The sequence below is a fragment of the Pleuronectes platessa genome, chromosome 24 (genome assembly GCF_947347685.1).
Source record: "Pleuronectes platessa chromosome 24, fPlePla1.1, whole genome shotgun sequence".
Taxonomy (NCBI): Eukaryota; Metazoa; Chordata; class Actinopteri; order Pleuronectiformes; family Pleuronectidae; genus Pleuronectes; species Pleuronectes platessa.
Window position 1 is genome coordinate 4,887,587 of NC_070649.1, and position 18,762 is coordinate 4,906,348.

General features: G+C 46.9%; 1 protein-coding gene across 2 annotated transcripts in view; it reads right to left on the bottom strand.

Annotated features, from left to right (window-relative positions):
• Nucleotides 1–278: 278 nt before the first annotated feature.
• The window catches only part of LOC128430967 (mitogen-activated protein kinase kinase kinase kinase 4), a 30,069-nt gene continuing 11,585 nt past the window's right edge, over nucleotides 279–18,762 (bottom strand). The window contains exons 4-32 of one of the 2 annotated variants that reach the window (XM_053417124.1): nucleotides 15,451–15,576; nucleotides 15,222–15,332; nucleotides 15,046–15,136; nucleotides 14,835–14,965; nucleotides 14,664–14,718; nucleotides 14,497–14,575; nucleotides 13,824–13,999; nucleotides 13,649–13,721; nucleotides 13,321–13,531; nucleotides 13,068–13,229; nucleotides 12,832–12,918; nucleotides 11,709–12,197; nucleotides 10,434–10,586; nucleotides 9,494–9,763; nucleotides 8,943–9,043; nucleotides 8,593–8,720; nucleotides 8,317–8,411; nucleotides 7,162–7,340; nucleotides 6,899–7,028; nucleotides 6,258–6,581; nucleotides 4,904–5,021; nucleotides 4,461–4,631; nucleotides 4,234–4,377; nucleotides 3,947–4,081; nucleotides 3,724–3,824; nucleotides 3,480–3,629; nucleotides 3,230–3,389; nucleotides 2,968–3,107; nucleotides 279–2,813 (exon numbers count right to left, since the gene is read on the bottom strand). In XM_053417124.1, coding sequence (XP_053273099.1) covers nucleotides 2,730–2,813; nucleotides 2,968–3,107; nucleotides 3,230–3,389; nucleotides 3,480–3,629; nucleotides 3,724–3,824; nucleotides 3,947–4,081; nucleotides 4,234–4,377; nucleotides 4,461–4,631; nucleotides 4,904–5,021; nucleotides 6,258–6,581; nucleotides 6,899–7,028; nucleotides 7,162–7,340; nucleotides 8,317–8,411; nucleotides 8,593–8,720; nucleotides 8,943–9,043; nucleotides 9,494–9,763; nucleotides 10,434–10,586; nucleotides 11,709–12,197; nucleotides 12,832–12,918; nucleotides 13,068–13,229; nucleotides 13,321–13,531; nucleotides 13,649–13,721; nucleotides 13,824–13,999; nucleotides 14,497–14,575; nucleotides 14,664–14,718; nucleotides 14,835–14,965; nucleotides 15,046–15,136; nucleotides 15,222–15,332; nucleotides 15,451–15,576 — 4,374 coding nt within the window. In that variant the 3' untranslated portion in view covers nucleotides 279–2,729. The remainder of the gene's footprint in view (nucleotides 2,814–2,967; nucleotides 3,108–3,229; nucleotides 3,390–3,479; nucleotides 3,630–3,723; nucleotides 3,825–3,946; nucleotides 4,082–4,233; nucleotides 4,378–4,460; nucleotides 4,632–4,903; nucleotides 5,022–6,257; nucleotides 6,582–6,898; nucleotides 7,029–7,161; nucleotides 7,341–8,316; nucleotides 8,412–8,592; nucleotides 8,721–8,942; nucleotides 9,044–9,493; nucleotides 9,764–10,433; nucleotides 10,587–11,708; nucleotides 12,198–12,831; nucleotides 12,919–13,067; nucleotides 13,230–13,320; nucleotides 13,532–13,648; nucleotides 13,722–13,823; nucleotides 14,000–14,496; nucleotides 14,576–14,663; nucleotides 14,719–14,834; nucleotides 14,966–15,045; nucleotides 15,137–15,221; nucleotides 15,333–15,450; nucleotides 15,577–18,762) is intronic. The other variant, XM_053417123.1, reaches the window with a different exon arrangement.

The following is an 18,762-nucleotide window of genomic DNA, read 5'->3' on the forward strand; positions in this document are numbered from 1 at the left end:
CAACTCCACTCCTGCAGTGTTAGTGGTAATAGATTAAAGAAATCTTTGTCTTGTTTATATATGGGTTTGTATGTTTTATGTACTTTTACATGTAGGTTTTGTACAGGACTTCAAATGGGAGTGTTTTTGCAGTTTTGATGCCTCAACCTTAAAATGTGGGATATAAATTTCCCAATTTTGGCATCGCTAGCAGTAATAAATAAGCCAACACAGTAAAGTTATGGTTCCAAAGTTAATACATTTTAACGAGAACAGTTTTACAAAGCGTGACACCACACTGTAAATTACTTCTCATTTTATTCAATGGAAAAAAAAGACCTTCAGGAAAATACAGTAATTCCCATAGTACACACAGAGAGGACATAAATTAGAGAGGCGTGGCAGAGAGACGTTTGAGGGGAAACATGTCACCTGGCGGGTGGAAAACATTTTCCGTCCACGCTGCCACACAGCCAGGGGCACACTGCACTAAGCAGGATGTAGAGGAATCAGTAAAATCACACTCTGGATTGCGTAGCGTGAGCAAAAGTCAATTATTCCTGTACACACACACAAAAGAAAAGGTCTAATTGATGGTACAAAAAGGGAATAATGCAAAATACAAAAACAGGGTAAAACTCCGCCCTCGAAATAAACCATAAATATTCATATCGATGCACATTGGTTTGACAAAACAATTGCTTCTGTAAACATTTCCAACATAATTGCGTTAAAATTTAAAAACCACTGCAGTCGCATAATTATCTGAAGGGTTACATAATAAAAATCGCAAGAAACATGATTAAAAACTAAGTCCAAGTTAGAAAATATGCTGCTTGGTTCTTGTTGTCTGAAGTGGTTTCGTAACACTGCTTTTAGAACGGGTGATTTGTCTTCCCCTCCTCACGTTTACAAGTGAGAGCATCTTGTTCCCGTGTTCCGTGTGAAGGCGCCACCCGGCCTCGGAGCAGGAGCCCAGAGTCGAGTCGACCTGAAGGAGGTGAAATTCATCCCATTTGTTTGTGTCACACAGACGCAGGAGCCACGGGATGATGATGATCTGACAAATTTAACGGTGAAATGAAACCGTCGGGTTCTAGAGGATGAGTGAGGGAGAGAAATAAAATGAAGAAGTAAAATACATTTCTGGGATGGAGTGACGTTCCGGTTAAATTGATATTTTCCATCCAGACTGACTGAAAAATTTAAAAAACAAGAGGTCCAATAGTGAATCACATGGCTGGTTCAGACTTCCCACACTAAATCTACACGTCTTGGCTGCTCACGGAGGATGTTTGCGGTTTATAAATCGGCCTGAGCCCCTTTCCGAGGCAACGTTCAGCTGCACTTTAATACAGAGTGTGGAGATCGTGGACCTGATCGCTCCTCGATGTGGAGAGTGATGTTCAAAGCTTCTTCTCCGCCCGCTTCAGTGGCACCTATGCACGCTGCCTTCGTTCCCTTAGCGCCACTTCTGCCCGCTGGCGTCCATGCTACGTTAACGGCCACCTGCTAATCCTGCTAATTCACAGTTTATCCTAGCCCTACTAATGTCTGGTGTTAAAGGAAAATCAATCCACCCGACGAAGTCACATATCTGGGTCTGGAAAGCCCTGAAAAATACCACAGAGGACGATGAACAAGGTGGATTCTTCCTTTAAAACTCATCTACAGGTGTGTTCTTATGCTTCATGTATGTGCAGCGAGTCACATAGAAAATATACAGTGTATTAAAAACAGGGGCTAATTTAGTTAATAACACCAAAGCAACATGCCATCAGAAACAAGGGCTACTTCCGTCCCGACATAACCTACAGTACGTTTGAGGCAATGTGGTAAAAGTTGAGAAAGTGTTGGTTAAACCCGGGGGAGGTCGATGTCGTTAGTATGTACACGCTGATAATCCAGTACCCTGTGTTTAATGGATACATCAAGAAGGTCCCTTAAAAAATCTTCACTTTAAGGAGGAGAAGGCAAAAAAGTGAAGACGCAGGCAGATTTACAAGTCAAGCATCTTTTTACGGGAGTAGATCGGTGACTGTGAACGAGTGTGTATTCGTGACATGCTTGACGTGGAAATCTATCACGGAGGGAATAGGAGTTTGTTTCTAACCCGAATAGGACCTTGGACTAAGCGCAGCCACGAACGGCGGAGATCGAGGGTGTGGATTCAAAACTACGCCGGCGGTCGCGTTTAGCCTCTTTAACGGGTCCCTTCAGACAAACACACACATTGTCAGTCATTCACATGCTCAGTGTTGCCTCCGTTCACACACACACACACACACACGATGCAAAGTTTTACTATGACACATAACAGGTTTCATCAATCGCCATCGACAGGCGACAGAGCTGACGTCCCGCAGAGGAAGAGGAGGAGGAGTGGGTGGAGATGGGGTGAGGAGGAGAAGCTGGAGGCTGGTGTGGGGGGGTGGGGGTTCTGTCGGCGTAATACAGTTTACGGACACTAGGACAGAGACAGAACGATCCTCCACACACACACACACACACACAAACACACACCCCATCCCTCGCTTCTTTTCATGATTACAGTCCAATCCGTTGTTTGTTTGCCCCGAGCAGACGAGAGCAAAACCTTCTCCCCCTTCACAGAGATGCTTCTCCGGCTCAGGCTCGAGGCTGCTCTCGTCTTCATCGGTCATAGTCACAATCGTCGTCTGTTGGTCGCTGCTTGGTAACGGTCACCGTGTCGGCTGGCGCTGTGTGGTGGTGGTGGGGGGGGGTGACGGCTACCAGCTCATGAGGGAGGTGCGTCCCAGGGTCATGAAGTACACCTGGCTGGCACCTCCTTGGCGCACAGAGGCGAAGAAGACCTGACAGATCAGTGAACATGATTAAGATGAGTTAGTTGGGAACATTTAAAGGTTTTCTATGAGGCAAAATAACACGTCAAAAATACTAAATGTTATTTATCTTAAGCTGGAAGTAAAGACTTTAGAAAGGCAGAGAGAGATAAGGCTTCCTCACCTTGTCGTTCCGTTCACAGAGGAACTTGAGTCTCTGAGCTCTCTTGTGCATGAAGACCCCGTCCAGGTGGCCCGTCTCCACAGAGCGGATCTCTATGGCCTTCTCGCCCCAGCCCATGATCTGGTTTGACCTAATGTAGGCTGAGCAAACACAGAGGAGCAGTTTTTAGGAGGCGGCACAGTTTCCCTAGCTCACACTGATGGTGCACAGAACTGAGAGGCAGGACTTGAATCATTGTAAAAGTCAAACTGAGCCCACTGACCCACTGAAGTTGGCATTTCTCCCCACTGCAGCACCACGTCCTTGGTGATGCGCCCGTACGTGTTGACGTAGACGCCCTCGTCCTCGTAACACACCAGCAGCTCGATCCCGTCGGTGTTGGGCAAGATGATGATGGCGTGGCACTGAATGCTGGTCTGGATCTGAGGGGAGGGGGGGGGAAGACGCGTTTGAGAAGGAGAGTGAAGGGCGTGAAAAACAAGGTATGATGAGCGTCTCGGCTGAGCACTTACATGTGTGGGCAGGTAGATGTCGTAGACGGCACCGGAGTCCACATCCACAGCATGGAAGCCTGAGCAGGAGCCGTAGATGACCTTTAACCTCTGACCCTCCTCCACCGTCAGGTCCACCAGCAGAGGCCTGTGCACCAGGTCCCCAAAAGACTGAAACAATGGGTTAGTTAGTTAGTTAGTCAGAAATAAAAATGGAATCATTCCCCACTGCACAGACCTGGATCCATCCCAGAACTACATTTACCTTAAAGGCCATGAATTTGTGGTAGGGCTTTGGCGCCCAGGCGTACACCTCCACAGCATTCTTCAAGGCCAGCACCAAGAATTTAATCCTCTCATACTTCACTGGAATGAAAAAGAGTCAAGAGACGATCGTGAGTGAAGAGTACCTCCACCTCGATCGAGACAAATCTGTGGGAGCGTTTTTCCTTCCAGGTTGAAGAGTGTTGACAGATGAGGGAACGTACCGACTTTGTAGTGGACGCAGCCTTCCAGGTCGCCCACATTGACCCAGCCCTGCTTCTTCTCCACCTCGGGGTCATTGTGCAGGATCTTGTTCCTGAGCCACGACAGGTAATACACACGCAGCTTGTTCTTTTTACCTGCAGGAGGAGGGAGGGGAAATTCAGAGGGAGAACGACCTCAGACATATTTGGGCATCTCTTAATGATCCGACACCTAGAAATCCAAACCTCCATCACTACTTCTACATAACATAGGAAAGGTTTGGGTTAGCCACAGGTAACACATGTACCTGATATGGTGACCAGGACATTGAGACCCTCAAGCACATCCATCTGTTGGATGCGTCGTCTGTTGATCAGAGGGTAAACCTTCCCCTGACCGCTGCGGTCCAGCAGCATCAGACCGCTCTCCGTCCCCACCAGCAGGTTCACCCCTGGAACAAACACAAACATCAGTTCCCAGCGGTTTCAAGCAGCACTCGGCCGTATCACCAGCTTCTTTTCGACCTATGCTTACCCCAGAGAGCAGCACACAGGATCTCAGAGTTGAACCTCTTCTTGTATTTGCGAATCTCTGGCGTGTCGCTCGGCGGGCGTGTGTTCACTGGGTTGACGTTGACCACCGAGCCCTTACGGGACGGGTCGGCCTTCAGCGGGTCCACCAGGCGTCCGTCCAGACCAATGGCAGCTGAAGGGGGGAAACAGAGGGGGGACGTGTCAGATATGATGTCACTACACCCTGTACTTAAAAATCATTTGTGAAAAAACTATGCTGTAGACATTTCCTTGCATAACACTGTGAACGTCACCTGAGCTCAAATGTCTCAACATCATTTCTTTTTCAAGGCTGCAGAGAAAATTCGCTCCTCCTGATAAAAACACCTCAAAGAAAAGAAAAACATCCTTCCTTGCTTCATCCCGTCATCAGGGAACTGAAGTGGCTTCACAGTTTTTAATTACCCATGTTGTTGAGGGAGCTGCCGCTGGATGGGGAGATCTGGAGAAGGCGCGGGTCGATGAAGGGAGTGAAGGAGGAGGAAGACTTGTGTTTGGACATGGAGTTGCTCTCTGACTGGGACTGGGAGAGATTTAAAACATTTAGAAAACTATTCATGTATCTTGGAGACAACACAACTAACAGATATGAAACAGATTATTTATTCGGCCTTCGGTTCAAACCAGGAAATAAGAATATGCTACATTTATTTGCCAAATATAAAACTGACTCTGACTTGATTTAAACTACAAGAGCAACAGGCCTCCTCTGTTGTTTTGAGCACATGAGTTACAGTTCTGCCTCTGGGGGCTCATAAACAAAACTGCATCTAGCAAAACTGTTTTCAATCAAACTGAATTTTTTTGATGAGACAAAACAACTTGGAACACAAAGCTGGCAGTGAGATCTGGGGTTAGACAGAATCCAGTGAACATGCAGTTGTGTTAGTCGTTCTGAAGCCAGAGAGGACAGAATCGTTATCGGGAAAAAAACATGTGAGACAAGAAGAAATGTGTTGACGGGAAATGAGTGATGATTCAAAAATGAGCTGCTGTGAAGTGTTTAGAGGAAGTAAAAGAATCTGCTCCTAGTAAAGCACAGAGAGAAGAGAAGGGTTAGTCCACCACCCAAGACGCCTGCTGTTTGCGTCACACCACCAAAGAAGCTGTTATCTTGATTAATCCTGGAAGATAAATGTAATTTCTACTCTGCAAGTATAAATCTGCAGAATTCCAGTCCAAAAACATTGAGCTGCCACCACCACCATGCCAACACCGCAACTACTCCAAATAAACACGGCTCAGAAACACTTTCTTGCGGTTCACCCCAAAAAGGCCCAGTTTTAGTTTTCTTCCATGCCCTGACCGTGTTCTACCACCAGGAGGCACCAGTGTTAGCAGTGCAATGCAGTGAAGTTCAGGAAGAGGGAAGGAGGCTGCAGCCAGGCGACTCCCACCAGGTGGCAGGCAAGACCAGAAGGGGGCAGAGGAGAGCTGGAGTGAAGCAGGAGGGGACAGAGGGAGGGGGGGGAGGAGTGCAGGAGAGAGGCTCAGACCAACAATTAGGGAGTGGACGGCAGGTGTGAACAGAACTGAACAAGAATAACTATTAGAAATAATTAGAGGAAATTGCACTTGCAAATTATTTATTTTATCGAGCTTGAGGCCTGTAAAATTGATCGTCAGTTCCTCACGATCTTTGACTCAAACTGGATAAAAACAAACGGCCGGATTCTGCAGTTTGCTCCACGTCTGAGCCTGTTCACCTGCTGCCGTCCATTCCCTAATAGTTTGTCTCAGTGATGTGGGGGCGACATACCTCTATGGCAGTGAACTGGTCCAGGGGGTTCTGTGGGGACATGGCAGGACTGGCATGGCTAGATGATGAGGGGAAGGAAGGGAAGGAGGGGAAGGAGGAGGAGGAGGAGGAGGAGGAGGAAGAGGAAGGGATGGTTGTGGAGGAGGAAGAGGGGTGATGGCTCTGCTGGATAAGATCTGGCAGGTGGTGAATGCGGCCGGCAAAGCCGTTTTTCTCTGGCGGCCCGTGGATGGGGGTCTGGCCGTGGCCATGACCAGAGCCAGCCGAGGAAGAGGAGGAAGAGGAGGATGAGAGATTGACCAACCGCTTTATGTCAGCGGTGCTCTGGAAGCAAGAACAGGCACACTGTGGGCTCGAGCAAGCAGGTGAAGAGAAGGTGGTGGTGTGTGTTGGCTGCTTCGTACTATCCTTTACTCAACTAATCCAGACATTACACATTCTATAAACTCATCTCTGCAGACCACCACTGCTGTGCACGCTGCATCAACACAATTTAGCACAAAATGCAAAATGACAAACAGAAGATGATGGAGAATGAGATGACAATGACACAAAAGAAAAAGGGAAATGACTTTTCTAAAAATATGCAAGTAGAATATCTTGCCATCTGAGTAAGTCAGGTTTAGGTCTCTTCCTCTTACCTGTCTGATGACCAGCGTGCCGTCCTTGGAGGGCGTGTTTGCCTGGTCGCTCTCGGAGTCTTCAAGCAGCATGGTCTTAGTGGACTCCGTCTCCCCGTTGCTCAGTCTCCTGCGGAAGCCATGGGAATATCTGACGTCCGTAACCAGACCAGAGTTAACAGCCAAGCAGAGAAGCCATGCAACACTTTGCATAGTAAACATGAACGCAGCAGATAACTGAGGCAAACAAATAGCATCATCATCATCATCGCACTACTGCCTACCCAGCTTTGGAGTCCTCGGTCCCGGAGGTGGACTCCTCTCCAGCCTCCTGGTCCACCTCCTCGTCGTCGTCCTCATCAGTGGTGCCTGAATCCTCGCTTGAGGAGGAGTAGTCGGTGACCTTGTGGGGGGGCCGCACATCGTCTACCGCACGGAGCTCTTTGGCCAGAGCAGTCAGGTCCTGAAAGGAACAGTATTGAAGTCTTAGAAAAACAAGAAATGTAATATTTTGTTAAAACTACACAGCAGGAGCCTTGAAGTCATCCTTTATTACTTCATAGATGTTCCTATAGTCTCTGATTTCTAGGTATGTGTAGTATTTTCTCACTTAACTTAGCCCTGATTGGGAAATTTAGAGTGCAAATTTAAATAACTGTCGGCCTGAAACCTTGTTGGACCCGGGCTAGGACGTCATGAAGTCCAAGTTAAACAATAAGGTGAGTTTAGTGGCAGTAATGAGGGTTAATCCTAAGAAATATGAGTGTCACTCATTGCTTTGATACCCATGCTGCCCTCTGCTTGTTTTCACTTGCACACTCTGACTAATGCAGACTTTACGGTCAGTGACGAGCATCATAGGCGGTGATACGTCCCTGCCTTGTTGGACAAAGCAGGTGAGATTAGGAGCCATTCTGACAAGTACAAGGAAACAGGAGGGGTGTGTTTGCATTCAAATGTGCTTGCATTCATATCCAGGCTCAGGAAGCAGCTGTGGGGGGGTTTAACCGTTCTAGGGCCGTTGTGCGTTTTGTTGATGACAGGCAATGAACTGTGCAGACGTGAGGGACGACGCCAGCAGAAGGCAATGACATCACAGGCAGAGGGGACGTAACCAGCGACAGAATTATTGTATTAATCCTCCTCACAAAGGAGAAACGGCCCTATTTAAAAAAACTTTTGTTTATAATGCAATGAGTGGAGCAATGGTGCAAGCACAGCATCGGTGTGATTATGTAATCTCTTTTAACAGGCTTACCACATCAGCCTAAGAGGATCCCCGACAATCGGATTCATGTGATGTTGCACACATCAGGTGGTTGTTTAAATAGAGTAATAGAAAATAGAGATAAAACACAAGTGGGGAGGAGGGGTAAAAACCTGTTTTCACATTCAGCATCATACGATCGTAACCAGTGTTCTGGTGATGGGGGACTTACGGCTGGTCGAGTGGGTCTGGCGAGGTTCTTTTCATCTTGCTTCTTGGGAACGTTTTCAGGACGCTGGAGAGGAGACCCTTCAGATTTGGAGGAAGCTTTGAGAGGAGAAGGAAGGGGAGTTAGCGCGGGGACACATAAGAGCTGGCTCTGAAACAATCTTCAATTGCCTGTATTGGAACCACCACAAAACTGTCATTACAGTAATGGTCATAATTAAGTAATGAGCAGTGAATAGAGCTAGTGAAATGTAGGCGTGTACAGTACCAGGGGACTCACAGCGTGGCCTGAAGCGGTCCCCGGAGCTGGCCTGAGAGCTGGAGTTGGAGGAGCCGGAGGAGCTGCCGCTGCCCGGCCGGGGCTGCAGCTTCTCCACCCGGTCCCACAGCGGGCGCTGCTCCACGTTACTGTGACAGGGGACAAAGGCTCATTAACAAGAGCAAGAAGTAAACAGTAATATCATTCAGAGAGGGATTTGCTACAGTGCTTTCAAGGGAGTTAACAGATAAAGTTACCGGATGCGGAGTGGTAATGTTCCAAAAATATCCTTATTTCAAACGTCTGCAACTGCCTTAAAAAGTTCATAAACAACTGCACAATCCAAATGATTCTGAGGTGTCTTTGCTCACCTGCCAGCGCTCCTCTGTCCACCCGGGTTGCCAGGCTGTGATGGCAAAGGAGACTCTCTGCGTGACAGCACTGGAGACCTGGATGTTGTCCTCACTGGTACCTGGAGGAGACAGATTCAGACGTCTTCACACACAGTGGCAGCTACAGACATGAGCATAACCTCTGAATTACAGACAATCTGAAATTCAAAATGAAAGACAAGAATTTAAAGCTGCATCACATAAATCAGATAAACCTGATATCTCCCCTAGGAGGTATCACTGATAACAGAACCTCTCTAGCTTGATAACCATCCACAGAACAAATTTAGGTGCATTGCTGTGTAACAGCCTTTGAATTTTACTTTTAACTAATTTGTGGCCCTAGAATTGAAAGTTTTTTTCATTTCAATTCGACTTATATTAGTTGTATTTGAAGTTGATGTTCAACAAATGAGACTGAGCACAAAAACACAGGTCATGGTGAAGTGACTGAAATGAGAGGAGGTGAGGGAGGGAGGGAAGAGTCAAGGTCAGGTCGGGAGCGGGGGAGGCCATTATCGACTCCTTACCTTGGGAGGCACCTCCTCGCCGCTGGCCTGGTGCTCTGCCCTAGTCTGGCCCTGGGGGAGTTGGAGGGGAGGTTGGGGGTCAGTGCGTGCGTGCGATGGTGGGTGGTGGTGATGGTGGGGGTCCTGGGAGCGCAGGTGGAGTTGTGAAAAGCTAGAGTTCACGCCGCCGGGCTCGCTGAAGGACTGGGAGCGAATGACCGGAGGAGGAGGAGGAGGAGAGGGGGCGGCGCTGTTGCTACTTTTTAGAGCAGCCAGGTGGGACCACAGGACCTTTTAGGGAGTGAGGGAGGGAGGGAGGGAGGGGAGGGGAGGACAAGAGGGGGAGGGGGAGGGGGAGGAGGAGTAGGAGTAGGAGGAGGAGGAGGAGGGGAGGTGGAACAAGCAGACAACACAGTGAGACATGAGGGAAGATGTGTGTGGCTTTTCACATACAGGTGCTTAGATAAACTGGGTTCACATGCAAACAGACAAAGCACAAAACGACACGATGATGTGTTTCACTCAGATTCTCTGATTAATGTAAATACTATTTATTAGTTTATCGTTTTTATTAGTTAAAGAAAAAAATTCTACTTTTTTTACCCTTTGGATTTGTTTATGGATAACAAACAACATGCATCTAACATTGGATGTATGTTTAGAAACTATGTTGTGGAGTTAGTAAAGTAAAAGTTATTTTGGTTACAATTTTGTTTAATGCTATGGTAGGAAGTTAGTGGCATTAAAGAGGAAACTAGATCATCAATGGGTTAGTTCATCTCTATAAATAGATACTGTATGTAAATATACAGAATCTGCAGGTGAGGGGCAAGTTTTTAGGGACAGAAACCGTCTGTTTCTTTCTCTAGTTTGACCAATCATGGTTGAGCTGGAACAGGGGGGAGGAACTGGATGAAAAGAGGAAGAGGAGAAATAGGAAAAGCGAGGAAGAAGGATTTACCTGGGGCTCCATGGGCCGGTGCATGGCAGAGGCCTCGGCGGAGGAGCCGCCATTGGAGAATGGTTCAGAGGAGCGGGGAGGCAGTGGGGGCTGCTTGGGAGGAGGGGCGGTCTGAGGTGAGCCCTGAATGTTCTTACGGTACCGCTCGTCAGCCTGGGATGGGGGGGGGGAATCCAACAGGACAAAGATTGGATGAGGGTCAGGGCAAATATATCAGCTACCAAATAAAGAAGAGAGAAAATCAAAAAGTAGGAACCACTTAAGAAGATTAAAGTTTTAAGCCTGAATTAATAGTTCTCTTTTTCAGAATCACATGGTTCCAATCTCCTTGTATTTTCTAATTCTTTTTTAGGAAACCTTTGTTGCATTCAGAAACTTTCATATCTAATTCACAAAAAGACATTTGGTGACAACGATATTACACATGCTTGAAGCTGTACAGACACAGGTATGTGTGGACAGACAAGAGGTGGAGACGGGACACTTTAATACAAAATACACCTTAGAATTTGAATAATGAATGGGAAGGAAAGATCATTGTTAATGACACGGAACAGCTGATGACAGGAGATGCTGCTTGGGCTGTCCTGCATGTTAGTGTTCGGGCCTCAGCCATCCTCATGCATGGCCCTGATCCACACAGACACATTCACAGTGTAAACATTAAAGAAGTTCACAGGTCTGCGTCCAAGATCAAGAGAAATTCCTAACACTTGTGGTTCTGTATTGCTTTGAGGAAGAGTTCTGGGGAAAAGAAAATAATGAAATCCAATGGAATCATCTTTATTTTAATGGAGGGAAATTATTTGAAAATTACAAATTCATTATTTCTCTTTCTCTTGCTTCGCCTGCTCAAAGTGAAAATTAAGACGAAAACATTTCAGGCATCTTCGTGGATTTTAGTAGTCAAGGAGTCGCGCAACAGTGCAAGTGAGGACGAGTGCCAAGAGAAGAGTGGAGCAGAACAGCTCCGGTTTATTCAGGACACAAAGACACTGGTTGCTGGTGGTTGCGAGCCTGTGGTTTCCCCCCTGTTCTCCACCACCCCCCCCCCACTTGTTTCATTCAAAACGGCCTGGCTCAGATTGTCAGTGTTGTAACAAATTAGATATTGCTTTGGGAATAACGTTAAATTACATGTGACTGTTTGGGATAAGGAAAACCATTATTTGTTGCTCGCACCCCCTCCATCATCACGGTCAGTGAGTGAAGACAAGCAAGAGGAAGCTGGAAAGAGCAGGCGGCGGGGGAGGCAGAGCCGCGGAGGAGGTTCACCTCTCTGATAGGCTGCGGAGGATGACTGACAGGCTTGGCAGGCCTATCAGGCTCCGAACTCTCTGCCTCGGGAGGTTGGGAGTCAGTTGGGGGTTCGCTCTGAGAGAGGCTGGGGCTTGGGGAGAGTGGGGAGTTCTGGAGCGGGTCGGGACACGTCTCAGCTTTGTCCGTTTTTTCTGGCGCTGCTGCCTGGGGCTTAGCGCTGTCTGGGGGGACGGTCTGAGGGGCTCTGGGGGACTCGGGAGCGCCTCCCGCTACAGTAACTGCACTGTCGAGGACCTGTGCTTGTGGGGTTATTGAGAGGGCTCTGTCGGGGGGCAGGGTGGAGGTCTGTGGGGGTTTGCTATGGTCTGAGGAGAGCTTGGTCTTGTCGCCAGGCTGCGGTTTGGACTCGTGCTGGAGCGACAGCAGGTAGGCTTGCTCCTGCTGCAGGCGCTTATGGAGTCGCTCGGCCTTGCGCTGCTCCTCGAGCTCTCGCCACTTGAACTCCTATTGCAGAGTGTGTTCAGTGTGGTGAGGAGAGATGGCAACGTTGGCTTAATGAATGTAGGCTGAGAGTGCCGCCTCTTAAACCATTCTGTTTACAGACATCACCACTTGTCACCACATTCACCCATTTTACTCCTCAGTGACACCCTTACTTTTTAAGTGTGATTATGCTTATAGATGCTATGTAAAGTCATTATATCATTCTGATGAACCACAATAGATTTCAAAATGTTTCCAATCAAGAAGGCAATTATTGCTTCGACTCACTTCAAGAAAACAAAGCAAAATGCGATTAAAAACAGAAGATGCACTTTACATTTAAACCATTGAAACAATGGAAGAATATAACATTTTCTCTCACACAAGTTTGTGTAGCTGATTGAATTTAACAATGACAATATGACTGAAAAAAGCTGACAAATGCAAAACAAAGACATTTTGTGATGACTGTTGATGTTGTCTTCAGCACTGCTGTACTTTGAAAGGGTTTCACTCGTAAACAAGTGTCAATTAAAATACATAGAGGATCAGCTTCAGTGATAATCCTGTAAGAGACTTGCTTTAGCACAACTGAAAAAAGGGCTAATGCAGTGTGAGTGTGGTTGAAATGAAGAGGTGTATGTGTGGGACTGACCAGCAGCATGGCCTGTTCACGCAGCAGCTGCTCCTGCAGCATCTCCAGGTGCCTCTGCTCCTCCTCCAGCTGGCGCCGGATGTACTCCTGTCAGAAGCAAAGCAGTCAGTGGAGTCAATGGTAAGATCTCACAGGTAAACAGCGAGTGTACAACTTTTTGTGTATAGATTATAGATTTAACACATACTTATAATTTCCTTTTTTGATATTTTAAGTAAAAATATGTAACAACTGACCTGTTCGCGATCGTTCCTTCTCTTCTCGTCGTCGGACCGCCGGCGCTCCTCCTCTTCTTTGCGTCTACGATCCATCTCCTCAACACGCCTCTTGTCCTCCTGCTCGCGGCGACGCTGCTCACGCTCCTGTTGCCTCCTCATCTCCCGTTCGCGTCGTTGTTGCTGTGAGGTACACAAGATTTTGTTTGAGTTTTGAAGTTTTCAGTGTGGACTTTTCGTTTGTCAGGATCAGTCTCATCTATCTGTGACCAACCTCCTCCAGCCGCCTCCTCTGCTCCTTCTGCTGCTCAATGCGTTTCTGCCTCTCGGCCAATAGCTGGCGCTTGTACTCCTCTTGCTCGCGGAGCTGCTGCTCCTGGAGGTGCTGCTGGCGGCGGAGCGCCTCGGACCGCTCTTTGTTCTCCTGCTGCAGGCGGATGAAGTCGCGACGCAGAGTTGACTCCCCTGGCTGATTGACAATGGAGCTGGATGACAGGAGGAAGTGGGATAGACGGTTTTGATTAGATCAAATTACATTGAAAATGTTCCCTGAAAAATTGTTATACCCGTTTTTAAGAAGTGCTTTGACAACTTGATCATACCTGGGTTCTCCCTCCTGCTCGGGGGGGTCCTCCTCCTCCTCCTCGCTGCCACTGTACTCATACTCGGTCTCATCTGTAGTCGGTAAAATGAAGAAGTCACTCAGAGAAACTCACTACAGTTGTACACTCAGCAGAAACTGAGAAGAAATGATCAGAAACAAAGAGCCAGACGCACCTTTCTCTCCCCTCTTCTTCTTGGTCCGGTCGATGTGGTCTTTGAGTTGTATGCGGACCTGCCTCTCGTTGGGCTGGTCTCGGATGAAGGGATGCTTGAGCAGCTGCTCCGTCGGCGGGCGCTGGGTGTAGTTCTTCACCAGGCAGCCCTCGATGAAACTGAAAAACTTCTTGGACCTGTAGGGATGGTAGAGGATTGTTTACCCCTGAAACTCCATTGGTGGTTTTGTGGACTTAAACACTTCACCCACCCCTCAATCGGCATAGGGGTGAGTAGATAATGAGTGAATTATAATTTTTGGGTGAACTAACCCTTTAAGTAAAAATACAGCCTCAGTAATATGATCGAACTCAAAGCTCTCAAGCTCTGAAGAGTTGAATTTTTTCCACACTGCAGTGCATCCATCCAGAGCTGCACTGCAGTGTGTGTGCCAGGAGAGGTTGAGTCTGCCAGAGCAAGTGTATCACAGATGTTCAGCTCAGTAGCAAAGCACGGAGGAAAGGCCGAGCTCAGGATTCTGTAGCCTCTGTAGCTGCCTGATGTCAGATCGGAGATAAAAATCGAAATATGCCAGAACTAACTCGATTTGTAAGAATTTATTATGGAAAAAAGAAGAATAGAAAGGGTGGAAATACTCCTGCACACAAAGCGTCCTTCCTTTAGTGGTGCTCACCATTTTTTAGACTTGAGCCTGGGAGGAGGGTTTCTTGGAATGAGGAATAGCGCACGCATGGGATGCATGTCGCAAAGTGCTGAAAGACGAAGAACAGATGCAACGGTGAGAGTTTAAGAGACTGACCCAGCATCTAAACTCTGATGGTAATAAAAAGTGATACTCACGTGGTGCTCCTTCAGCCATTTCAATAGCTGTGATACCACAAGACCACAGATCACTCTGCAAGAGAAGACGACACAGATACTCAGACAAATAGAGACATTCACAGGTACAGTACGCCTGCCTCACACAAGTACACAATGTCAGGATTCAACAGCTGCTGTGGAGACACTTACTCTGTAATCGTATGTAGCGTCTGGGTTTTCGTCACAAGCGATGACCTCAGGGGCCATCCAATAAGGAGTCCCGATGAAGGTGTTCCTCCGGCCCACGGTCCGATCCAGCTGAGCACTCACACCGAAGTCCACTGGAGAGACACACGAGAGTCACCACAGTCAGCCTTGTGCTGTAAGTTCATGTTCTAACAGAGATCTGAACCGCTCTCACCTAGTTTGACTTCTGCATTCTCGGTGAGCAGGACATTCTGGCCCTTGATGTCGCGGTGGATGACGTGGTGGGCGTGTAAGTGGGCCAGACCCTGATGAGGAGAGACACACAGGACATGAATGAGAGGAGAGGAGGATGAGAAGTCAGGATAGGAGGATGAGAGAAGGAGAACTCACTCTGAGGATCTCTCTGGAGATGTAACCGATCCAGTCTTCCTTCAGCTGGTTCCCCTTGGTGTTCTTCACCAGGTCTGTAATGGAACCAGCTCCGCAGAACTCCATCACCAGCTACACAACAGATAGAAAACAAAATTAGAAAACAGTAGAAGTATAGGGAGTAAAGACAAATGGCTGCTTCATGTTTTTGTCCTTTACTGTAATTTCTTGTCTGGATTAGAGGACTTACCCATAGCTGGTCGTCGTGTCCTGGGGGGCTCTTCTTAATGAAAGCGCCATAATAGGTTGCTATGTTTCTGTGGTGGGAATACTTCTTCAGCATATTGATCTCCAGTTTAATTTCCTCCTCTTCATCCTAGCAACACACAAAAATTCCCCACAAAGTTAGAATAAAAAGAGGATGATTGTCCTCTGCTCTGGAAAAATCTTTTTCATACAACACAATAACGACTGTGTGGGATCATTTGGCCTTTCATTAATCATCATTTCACCTCCAGTGACATTTCATTTCACATCCAAATCAATACACTTCCATTGTTTGGGTCAAAGCAAGTGTCAAGCTGTGTGACAACGCCCTGGTGCTGCTCAGTCCGGCCTGGCCAGACCTTATTCAGGCCTCGGACTGTGTAACAATGCAGTACGAGTCCTTCATTTACTGGCAAACGATTCCTTTGTTTAGGGATTAATGATGCATGAGTGAGTTTCATAGTGAGTTGATGTGTGCAGAAGCCAGAAGCCATTATTGTTAATCCCTAGGAAGACTAAACATACATTAGATCGATGGCAAATCCCCCTACAGATACACTCTTGTGTGAGGCTGCAAAGAAAGCAAAGAACTCTGCCTGGACACTTAGAAAAGAATAACAAACATCATGAATATGAGGTGAGGAATCACGTTAAAGACAATAAACAAGAGAGTAAATAGATATCTTTCATAATCAAATTAAAAACAGAGATTATAATCAAACAAAATAACCTATAGATAAAAAAAATCCTATAGGGATGTTAGTGGGTTTTATCAAGGGTTTAAAAAGAGGTTGATCAGGTGCCAAATGGAGTTTTCATGCTGCGTTCAGTCTCTGTTGGAAATGTAACAGGAGCAAACGTGTCCAGTTTTCACAAAAGGTCATAACTGGCTTCAGCGGCAGCTCCCTGCTCGCACCCGATGGCAACTTGACAATGATTAACCGTGACACGCTAATTGAACACATGCAGGGATCAACCCGCGAGTGGTTCGCTTTACATGACCTCTCCTATAGAAGGTACAGTGGGAGGAGGGGGGGCCGTACAGTACTATCACTGCAGAGATACAATGTGGAGGTTTGCCTCTTTATATTATCAGGGATTTTATTTATTAAGTATTGAATCACCAGGCTGGACATCACCTAGATAAAGAGACGTGAAAATAAAAAAGGTGTGTTTTTCATTACCACATCTTGTAGAGTGATTTGCATCACCTACAGCAAAATGGCAGTTGGTCGTCTATGCAGGCGGCCATACTGCTGCTGCACGACTCGTTTGAGTTGACGTAAGCCCTTCTGTTGTGCGCACACCCCCCACTCCAGTCCCTCCCTCCCTCCCCCCCCCCCCCCCCCCCCCCCCCCCCACCCACCCCCTCTCTGCTGTGCAGCTGTTGGATTATCACACTGCCGACTGTGAAAGCCTCGCTGCCACAAGTCACATGGTGAGGGAGAGAGAGAGAGAGAGCAAGAGACACAATCATATGGTGATGTGTGTCAGAGAAAGAGAGAGAGAGAGAGAGAGAGACGAGGCGGAGTGGAGCTTTGGTCATTTGGCGGCGGGGAGGATATGAGTAAAAAACCATATGTCGACCACACACACAATTATCTGTTTTACTAGATCAGATGAATGTTAATGCTCGATTTGAGAGAATAAAATAATTTTGGGGGGATTTCTGGATCTATTGTTGGAAAAATTTGGCTCCTTTTTGCATTTTTACCAAACTAACACCAAAACAAATACAAAAATAAATCCAAAACAGACTATGAACAGAACAGCAACTTAAATTAAAGCCCCGAACAACCAAGGCCTTCGCCAGTTTGTAGTGTAGTGGTGTGCAGAAGATACACAAGCTACTATGCCCAAATCACCCAGCCGACTCTACACCAGAGGATTAGAATAATATTTGAATATATACCAACATAGAGCCTCAAAGTAGGAAGGCATTTTTAGCTCCGGCCCGGTATGGCGGCGGAGACGAGGAGTGGATGAGTGTCTGATTTGAGAATGTGGGTCAGAGTCGCACTGGACAAGCCTGCATGCCTGAGGATGAGCTCTAGAGCCACGACAGGGAAGAGAGGGCAACTTCAGCCTCACTGAAAATACAGTGATCATCAGGTAACAGTTATAAGATATAAATGCAAATGTGTTAATCGATTCATTGTTTCAGCTCTAAATGACAGTTTACACATACACACACATACAAGGAAAATACAAATGAAATCGTAGTCATGCTGACTGTGTGAGGTGTGCTGTGTCATTACAATGGTGGAGACAATACACGATGAATCAGTGAAACACCTGCAGCTAATAAAAGTCTGGCTTAGTTTCAGGATGACGTGTTATGATCACTGTCTGGGAAGTTTAGTAACATTAGAGATAATCTTCAGAAGGCCCACACCCAGTGATACACAATTATGCAGTAATTAGTACTGCAGCCTGGCTGATATGGGTTTTTACAGGTCATTGAGTTCAAAGATATTAGGAAGTAAAAAAAAAAAAACATTTATGCCTTAAATATAACTGTCAAACCCTTATGACACCCTTATTGAGTCTGGATATTTTACAGTTGAACCATTTTGTATCAGAACCTGACCCCAGCCTCCATGTTTTCCATAATAACAGACACGTGCAGCAGTGTAAAAAAAAAAAGTAGAATGCCAAGCCAACCTGACCAAACCCAACCTGAACCTGATCACCTTTTAAAAATATGTTTGCCCGCACCCAGCCCAACTCGCACAGGACTCCACATTCTAATATTTCGGTCGGGCCCGAGCTCCGTCCTCAGGTGTGCTGCTTAAAACACACATACATAATGGTGGCCTGTTTAAGGAAAAGCAGCCTGGAGTGTATACTCTGTGTTTTGAAGGGGCCTCCCACCACAATGACCTCCTGTAACTGACAGCACTGTCTCACAACAAACAAAAACAGGTTTCTCCTGTGCAGTAAGAGCACAAGAACCTGCTTTATGTAACACTTTCCATTGTTCAATATTGCCTAGAAAAGTAACTACATGTCTGGCACACGCCTAGTTCCAGTCACACAACGTGAAACAGTTGGGCAATATTCTCTTTACTGGTTAAACATGAGAACTGTATAACTCTGACTCATCATTACATGGGCTTATGAGAGGAGTGACAGCAGGCAAGTCGGGGCACACAGACCGTCTGCTGCTGCGTCAATCGCATGCGTCAGGCCTGTGAGCCGTCACTGTGTCGGGGGTGCACTGGGGAAATGTGTCCCAATAACCTTGGTGGTGCACCCAGCTGACGGCTTAAGATTTCATCTCTCAGCCCTAAGT